The sequence below is a fragment of the Gymnodraco acuticeps genome, unplaced genomic scaffold (genome assembly GCF_902827175.1).
Source record: "Gymnodraco acuticeps unplaced genomic scaffold, fGymAcu1.1, whole genome shotgun sequence".
Classification (NCBI taxonomy): domain Eukaryota; kingdom Metazoa; phylum Chordata; class Actinopteri; order Perciformes; family Bathydraconidae; genus Gymnodraco; species Gymnodraco acuticeps.
In genome coordinates this window covers 11,210-20,000 of record NW_022990017.1, presented here as the reverse complement: position 1 = coordinate 20,000, position 8,791 = coordinate 11,210, and the positions used below count along the sequence as shown (strand labels likewise).

Genomic DNA, 8,791 nt, shown 5'->3' with positions numbered 1-8,791 from the left:
TTTGACCTCATACTGCTGGGAGGTTGTTGGTTCTTCTGCCAGCAGGTTGACTCCAGAGCTGATGAAGGTCAGATGGACATGAAGAGCAGCCAGAAACTCCTGAACGCTCAGATGGACGAAGCAGAACACCTTGTCCTGGTACAGTCCTCTCTCCTCTCTAAAGACCTGTGTGAACACTCCTGAGTACACTGAGGCTGCTCTGATATCGATGCCACACTCTGTCAGGTCGGACTTATAGAAGATCAGGTTGCCTTTCTGCAGCTGCTCAAAAGCCAGTTTCCCCAGAGCCTCCATCATCTTCCTGCTCTTTGGACTCCAGTGTGGATCTGTCTCAGCTCCTCCATCATACTTGATGTTCTTGACTTTGGACTGAACCACCAGGAAGTGGATGTACATCTCAGTCAGGGTCTTGGGCAGCTCTCCTCCCTCTCTGGTTTTCAACACCTCCTCCAGAACTGAAGCAGAGATCCAGCAGAAGACTGGGATGTGGCACATGATGTGGAGGCTTCGTGAGGTCTTGATGTGGGAGATGATGGTGCTGGCCTGCTGCTGATCTCTGAATCTCTTCCTGAAGTACTCCTCCTTCTGTGGGTCAGTGAACCCTCGGACCTCTGTCACCATGTCCACACACTCAGGAGGGATCTGATTGGCTGCTGCAGGTCGTGTGGTTATCCAGAGGCGAGCAGAGGGAAGCAGCTTCCCCCTGATGAGGTTTGTCAGCAGCACATCCACTGAGGTGGACTTTGTGACATCAGTCAGGATCTCAGTGTTGAGGAAGTCCAGAGGAAGTCGACACTCATCCAGACCGTCAAAGATGAACACGACCGGGAACTGATCGAACCTGCAGATTCCTGCGTCTCTGGTTTCAGGGAAGAAGTGATGAACAAGTTCCACCAAGCTGTACTTGTTCTCTCTCACCACGTTCAGCTCTCTGAAGGTGAATGGAAATATGAACTGGATGTCCTGGTTGGCTTTGCCTTCAGCCCAGTCCAGAGTGAACTTCTGTGTTAAGACTGTTTTCCCAATGCCAGCCACGCCCTTTGTCATCACTGCTCTGATTGGTGCATCTCTTCCAGGTGAGGCTTTAAAGAGGTCTTCTTGTCTGATGGTTGTTTCTGGTCTGTGTGGTTTCCTGGATGCTGTTTCAATCTGTCTGACCTCATGTTCCTTGTTGACCTCTGCAGACCCCCCCTCTGTGATGTAGAGCTCTGTGTAGATCTGGTTCAGAAGGGTTTGGTTTCCTGCTTTAGCGATGCCCTCAAACACACACTGGAACCTCTCCTTCAGGGTGGATTTGAGTTTACTGCACACTGCAGCAGGAGATCCTGAATGAACGAACAACAAGTGGAATCAGTGAGTGGGTCCTGCAGAAACACTGAGACTCTGAACATGTAAGTGTGGCTGTACAGTTTGAATCAGCTCCTCAGAGGACACACTGACGCAGACGTGTGCAGTATATTAACAGCAGAGTTTGTAAATGTAAGCTTCTCCATGTTCCTCCATCTCCTCTCCATCATGTTAAATGTGTTAAACCCTCTTACTGCTCTGCAGACGCTCAGCCAGCTCCTCCTGCTTCATGCTCCTCAGGAAGTGCAGGGTGATGTTCAGAACTGCCTCTCTGCTGCTCCTCTGCTCTTCATCCTCAGCCTCCAACACCTCCTCTTCCTCACTCTGACTCTCTAAGCCTTCTGGGTAATCTGAACTCAGAGCCTTCTGGATCTTCTTCAGCTCGTTTTTCACAAAAGTCACGATGTTGTCCTCCAGCAGCTGGAACAGGTTGATGAACATTGATCAGATGAATAACGTTAAAACTAAAGTTATTATGTTAGGGATAATGTGCAGCGAGGAGGACATTATTGAAAAAATAACACCCGACACAAATCTTGACCACCCTCACACTTAGGCAGGGCCACACCTCAATACAGAACCCTCTGGGATCTCTTGAACAGATTTAGTCATATGCCTTCGATCAGCAGTTCATTGAACCTGGTTCTCCAGAAGTTAGCAGAGGTAAGACCTTTTAGAGATCGACCTGGATCCGATCCTAAACTTTCATAGACTCATTAGCTTCTGAAAGGTCAATCAGTAGGTCTGATTAATAGTCAGAGATGAATACAGCTCCACCGACGCAGCAACAGTTAATTTAAAGAAGACAACATGTGATCATCTGTCCGTCTGAAGGCCTGCTGGTCTAAACAGAGCAGCATGGATACAGTCAGGACCTGAATGGTAGATCCTCTGTAGTTCATAGTAAATGTATATTTGTACACACCATAAATATGGAGTCCAGGTCTGTGTGATGCTTCGGGGCGGACTGATCACTGGGAACCTCTGAGAACTCCTGCAGAACTCTGTGGAGAAAACATCCAGAACATTTAAAGAGTCTAATCTGCACACAGCTGACTGAAGGTGTTCTGAGATGGAGACAGAATAACAGGGTGACTGTTGCTCAGCAGGAGGAGGGGGGGGGGGGTTATAAAAACACCAACATTACTGAGGCCTGAAAGCGTCCGACCATCAGAAGCCTCCCAGCAGCTGATGGTGGGAGGAACAGAAAGCCCCATTATTATCTGGAGCCTGATTTGAACCAGTCTGTGGTGCCTTCTCCAAAGAGAGTCGGATGGTAACAGAGTCCAGTTTGAAATTCTTACCGTTCATCAGCACTTTGTCCAGATTTAAAGTTCATAGGAGACTCCATAGACCAGTCACTCTTCATGGACTCACAGCTGGGTCCAGGTCTCTGCTGCTGGATCCTGAGACTGATAAAGAACAGAGTAATAAAACCACCAGACACCTCACATCGCCCTTCATGCCATTACCAGCTCGCTGCCTGCCGTCAAACAGAAGAGGGGGTCGTCTAAAACAATCCATGATTAATGTCTTAATTTGGTAGAGTAATCTTTCTTTGCTCATTATATGATTCACAATACAAATAGAAGTCATTTGAAACCAACTCAAGAGAGGTACGTTGGAGCAGGATTTACTCTTCTCCAGAGTCAGATAGTAACAGATTCCAGTTTTAAATTCTTACCTTTCATCAGCACTTTGTCCAGCTTTAAAGTAAAGAGGAGACTCCATAGAAAAGTCACTCTTCATGGACACACAGCTGGGTCCAGGTCCATCTCCAGGTCCATCTTCAGGTCCAGGTCCATCTCCAGGTCCATCTTCAGGTCCAGGTTCTGGTCTGGGTTCAGGTCCAGGTCCTGGTACATCTGCAGGTCCATCTTCAGGTCCAGGTCCATCTTCAGGTCCAGGTCCAGGTTTAGGTCCAGGTCCAGGTTTATGTCTCTTCTTCTGCTTCCTGATACAAACAAGTCAAAGTGAACAAAGTGAGTTCTAGCAGATTCTCTCTGGTTCCAGTTCACGGATCAGTTTGCTCTTTCTTTAGCTTCACATCACTTTCAGATGTCCACTTCTTCTTTAGCGTTCCTCTAGAGGACATCTGACTTCTAGCAGAGCAAACACTACAACAGTATTAGTCAAATAGCTACTCCTGCTGATTTTATATCTAGATCTGGGCTAGGTTTAATTCATTTAAATGTGCGTAGTCTGTTACCTAAGTTAGATTTTGTCCGTATTTGGACGAGTTCGACTGATGCTGATATCATTGTATTATCAGAAACGTGGCTAGATAAATCCATTTTGGCCTCTGACATTTACATAAATGGTTACAGTGTATATCGTACTGACCGGCCTAAAAAAGGTGGTGGCGTTGCCATTTATGTGAAAAATAAGTTTTGTGTAAGTAATATGGTTTCCAAATCTGTTAGTAAACAGCTAGAATTTTTAGCCGTGAATATTGAGGTAACAAAGGGTCAACAGGTCATGGTGGTGGGCTGCTACAGGGCCCCCTCGGCTGTCAAGGACTCTTTATCGTCATTGGCAAAACTGTTATCACAACTTTCCTACAAGGAAATAGTGCTGCTTGGTGATTTTAACTGGGACTGGTTAACTGCAGTGTCAGAGGATTTTAAAAACCTGTGTACCTCTTTAAATTGTACCCAGATTATAGACAGTCCTACTCGCCCAAATATTAAGTCCCCAAATAAATCCTCATTAATTGATCTCATTTTAACAAATGTTCCACATAAATACTCATCTGTGGGAGTATTTGCTAATGATGTGAGTGATCACTGTGTTGTAGCCACAATTAGGGACACTACGGTCCAAAAGGTTAAACCACGTATCATCACAAAGAGAGACAAAAAACATTTTGTGGAGCAGGGTTTTTTACATGATCTGTTTGATTTTGATTGGGGTAAAATTGATCTGTGTGCTGATGTAGAAACCGCATGGTCTTATTTTTATCTTGGTTTTATGAAAATTATAGATAGACATGCACCTCTGCGTAAATTTAGAGTGAAGGGACGAAACAATCCTTGGTTTTCTGCTGAGCTGTCCAGTCTCCTTCATGAGAGAAACAATGCTTGGGCAAAGGCTAGGCAATCAGGCTCAGAGGTAGAGTGGCTGCGTTTTAGGCAGCTAAGATATAGCTTCACATCTCAAATCAAAAGTGCAAAGTCGAAGTACTATTTCTCAGTTACCACAGAAAACCTGAATAATCCTAGGAAATGTTGGAAAGCAATCAAATCGATATCCACCGGTGATATCCGTAATGAGCTACCTCCGTGCCTCACCACAGCATCTGGCTCTATATCGGACAGGGCTACTATGCTAAATTGCTTTAATAAGCATTTTGTGTCCTGTGGTTCTATGTTTGATTCTGTGACTAATTCTGCTTCTGTGAACACTCCAATCCTTGACTCTGAACAATGTGGTCTGGAAAACCCTTTCAGTTTTACTCCTTTAACTATTGGTATTGTTCATGAAGCATTATCCAAGTTAGATCCTAAGAAACCGGCCGGCCCGGACAACGTAAAACCTTTCTTTTTAAAGTTAGCTGCAGATGTTATTGCTCTTCCTCTCACTACTCTTTTTAACCTCTCCCTCAGCACTAACACAATTCCAAAAGTATGGAAGTCTGCTTATGTCTTGCCTTTGATAAAAGGAGGGGAGGCAACTATTTAAAATAACTCTAGGCCAATCTCTAAATTGTCAGTTCTGGCTAAGGTGCTCGAACGACTTGTGAGTGACCAAGTAAAGGCATTTTTATGTAACAATGACATCCTGTCTAAACATCAGTCAGGCTTCAGAAAGCAACACAGCACCATCACTGCCACAATGAAAGTGCTGAATGACATTACGAGTACTTTAGATGATAAGCAGAGTTGTGCAGCTCTATTTATTGACCTGTCCAAAGCGTTTGATACCGTCGATCATCACATCTTAAAGCAGAGGCTGGTCAGTATCGGCATATCCAGCCATGCAGTGGGTTGGTTTGTAAACTACCTCTCTGAAAGGTCCCAATGTCTTCACTTTGATGGGCTGTCTTCTGAGTGGTTGAACATCACTAATGGTGTTCCTCAAGGTTCTGTTTTAGGTCCACTTTTATTCTCCATATCAACAGTTTAGGTGAAAATGTGGATGAAGCTACTTTACATTTGTATGCGGATGATACCGTGATGTACTGTGCAGGTCCCTCCATTCAGGAGGCTGGTGTTAAATTACAGGCTGTTTTTAACATTATTCAGACTCAGCTTGCTGAGCTTAAGCTTATTTTAAATGTTGATAAAACCAAGGTAATGCTCTTTTCTAAAGCTAAAAAGACACCAGAGCCTGTTTTGGATATTGTTACTATGCAAGGACAAGTACTTGAAGTGGTTACCTGTTATAAATACCTTGGTATCTGGCTTGATGATTGTCTCACTTTTAAACTTCATGTCAATAACCTGCTTAAAAAGCTGAGGGTTAGGCTAGGTTTCTTCTACAGGAACAAGTCCTGTTTCTCGCTTGAGGCCAGGAAAAGGCTCTGTGACCTTTTGACCTGTGCTGGACTCTGGTGATCTGGTCTATATGAATGCACCTGCCAATTACCTGAGCAAGTTATATGCTGCGTATCACAGCGCCCTGAGATGTGTTACTAACTGTAAAGCACTTACTCATCACTGTACCCTCTATGCGAGGCAGGTCTGCCTTCACTAACTGTACGGAGGCTCAGTCATTGGTACATGTTCATCTATAAAGCCATGTTGGGTAAACTACCTTTTTATATCTGCTCTCTGATCTCTCGACGAATTGAAAGTACTTATTGCCCGAGATCTCATGATGTTGTTTTATTAAATGTGCCAAGTGCTAGGACTGTCTTAGGGAAGAAAGCTTTTAGTTGTGCAGCTCCACTAACTTGGAACAGTCTGCAAACATGTTTCAAACTGAGCACTTTGGTTCCCCTGCATCATTTTAAAACTCAGCTGGGTGACATGCTGTTTGATACTCATGGTACCTGTCACTGTAAATAGAGTTTGTAAACTGTACCCTGTACATTATGTTGTATGTCATCCTTATTGTTGTTCTGTTATTTCTATGTTACATGTGTAACTAATGTCCTGCAGGTCACCCTTGAAAAAGAGATGTGTTGATCTCGAGGGGCTTCACCTGGTTAAATAAAGGCTACAAACAAACAAACAAACAAACAACAACAACAACAACAACAACACAAGAACCAAAGAAACCTCTCTGAAAGGATGGAGTAGAAGAACCAAAGAGCTACAGAACAATGTCTCAGCGTCCGGGAGAATAAACTCTGAACTCCTCAGAAAGAAGCTGATCACGTGACACACTTTACATTCTCACCTTCCCTCTGCAGGACGTCCAGATTCAAAGACAAGAGGGGGATCCATAGACCAGCCACTCTTCATGGACACACAGCTGGATCCAGGTCCATCTTCAGGTCCAGGTCCAGGTCCAGGTCCAGGTCCAGGTCCAGGTCCAGGTCCAGGACCAGGTCCAGGTCTCTGCTGCTGCATCCTAATACTGATATCAGAGAAAGATAAAGATGGCGTCTCCTCTCCGTTAACATGAGTCAGCAAAATGGCTCCTGAACCCGACATCAATGAGTTCATTCATTAGTAAAAATAAATGTAATATATTAAAATGTTGATTTGAAAAACAAAACAAAATAATTCTATTTAAAACAAATTTGATTGATTTTAAAATATTTTCAAATTAAAATCTACGTTATTGATTTAAAAAATATTTGTCAGATTTACACATTTTATAAACATTTTTATTTTTTTTTACATATAAGTATTGTATTTATCTTATAAATGATGTGAATGATTTAAAAAGTAAATAATAAATTGTGTATTATCGTGTTGTATCCCATTGAACTGCGGGGGGGGGGGGGGGGGGGGGAGGAGAGGCGAACTGCAGAGTAAATACAGGGAGGGGTAATCACGAGACGAGAAACACAAGGGCAGGGGAGGAGAAACACAAGGGCAACAGGTGAACACAATCAGACAATTAGACACACCGGGGACACTAACGACAGGGAGGACAGAACAGCAAAATAACCCCAAAACTAGACACACAAAAACTCAAACCCTGACATAACCCCCCCCTCAAGTGACGGATTCCAGACGTCCCTAAACAAAGTCAAACATTTCAAACTGGGTGGGTGGAGGGGGTCCGGAGGACGGGTCTAGATCAACAGCCCAGGAAAGGCAGAGTCCATGGAGGGGGTCTCGGGCGGACGGCCCGGGGGCAAGGCAGAGTTCATAAAGGGGCGAAGGCCACAGCGGGCGAACTCACGGGGCCGAGCATGAGGGCGAAGGCAGCGGCCGGGAAAGTCAGGGGGCCGGGCTCGAGGACGAAGACCGCGGCACTCAGGGGGCCGGGCTCGAGGGCGAAGACCGCGGCTGGGGAACTCCGGAGGACGGGCAGGTAGGCGCTGATGGGACAGCTCCTGAGGGCGGGCAGGACCCGGTGTCGGCCGGACAGGAACCGGAGCCGGTGGGACAGGCGTAGACGAGATCCTGGACATGACATGGGTTGGTGTCAATGGGACCCCGGATGGAGCAAGGGCTGGTGTTGATTGGACCACCAACGCAACAGGGCAAGGAGTAGGCAGGACCCCCGGCGGGACAGGTGTCGGCAGGATCCCCCACGGAAGAGGACAAGGAGTTGGCAGGACCCCCGGCGAGACAGGTGACGGCGGGACCTCCAACGGAACAGGACATGGGGTTGGCAGAACTCTCTGCGGAAACCCCAACGACACAGGACATAGGGTTGGCAGGACCCCCGGCAGAAGAGTAGTCGGCGGGACCCCCAACGGGACAGGACATGGAGTTGGCAGGACCCCCAGCGGAACCTCCAACGGACCAGGACATTGGTGAGGGAATGCTCCAGTTTTGGGACAAAATGAACATGGGATCACTCCGGTCATTGTACGTACTTCGTCTCACTGGAATATTAACGGTCAGATTGAATACAACATCGACCCAATTTCTCCGGTCAATGACGGGAGAGTTTTGAAAGTGACAAAACACTGTTTCACACATTTAAAAACACTTAAACAATGTTTACCCAGGATTCAGGCACCTTCCCTGGCTTGTAAAATGCGGTGATGCGCCCTGGAGGTATCAGACTATTTAAAACATCTATACCCAGGATTCAATCACTTTTCCTGGCTTGTAAAGTGCTGTGAAGCAGCCTGTTCTCTGGGTGCAGTCTGGGTGCAAGAGCCATGTGCTGCAAGGATCTCTCTGGGTGAGCTCTGTGAGTCTCACACCCCACTTCTCTCTGGCTGCTCTCTCCCTCTATTCACAGCACTTTTCCCCAGCTTTCAAAGACTTATTGCTGGGTGGAAGAGCCATGTGCATCACCCTGGGTCTCTGCCTATGTGCCTGTGAGTGTGAGGCCCTGCTAACAGCAGTGACTCTGCTGTACTTATCTT

The 8,791-nt window shown here is 46.0% G+C and overlaps 1 protein-coding gene across 1 annotated transcript in view; it reads right to left on the bottom strand.

Annotated features, from left to right (window-relative positions):
- LOC117544629 (NLR family CARD domain-containing protein 3-like) overlaps nucleotides 1–7,168 on the bottom strand; it is a 23,045-nt gene extending 15,877 nt beyond the window's left edge. Inside the window, exons 1-6 of the mRNA XM_034213829.1 lie at nucleotides 6,691–7,168; nucleotides 3,032–3,301; nucleotides 2,652–2,759; nucleotides 2,273–2,351; nucleotides 1,542–1,767; nucleotides 1–1,325 (exon numbers count right to left, since the gene is read on the bottom strand). The exon at nucleotides 1–1,325 is cut by the window's left edge and continues 467 nt beyond it. Coding sequence (XP_034069720.1) covers nucleotides 1–1,325; nucleotides 1,542–1,767; nucleotides 2,273–2,351; nucleotides 2,652–2,759; nucleotides 3,032–3,301; nucleotides 6,691–6,959 — 2,277 coding nt within the window. The 5' untranslated portion in view covers nucleotides 6,960–7,168. The remainder of the gene's footprint in view (nucleotides 1,326–1,541; nucleotides 1,768–2,272; nucleotides 2,352–2,651; nucleotides 2,760–3,031; nucleotides 3,302–6,690) is intronic.
- Between the last annotated feature and the right edge of the window lie 1,623 nt (nucleotides 7,169–8,791).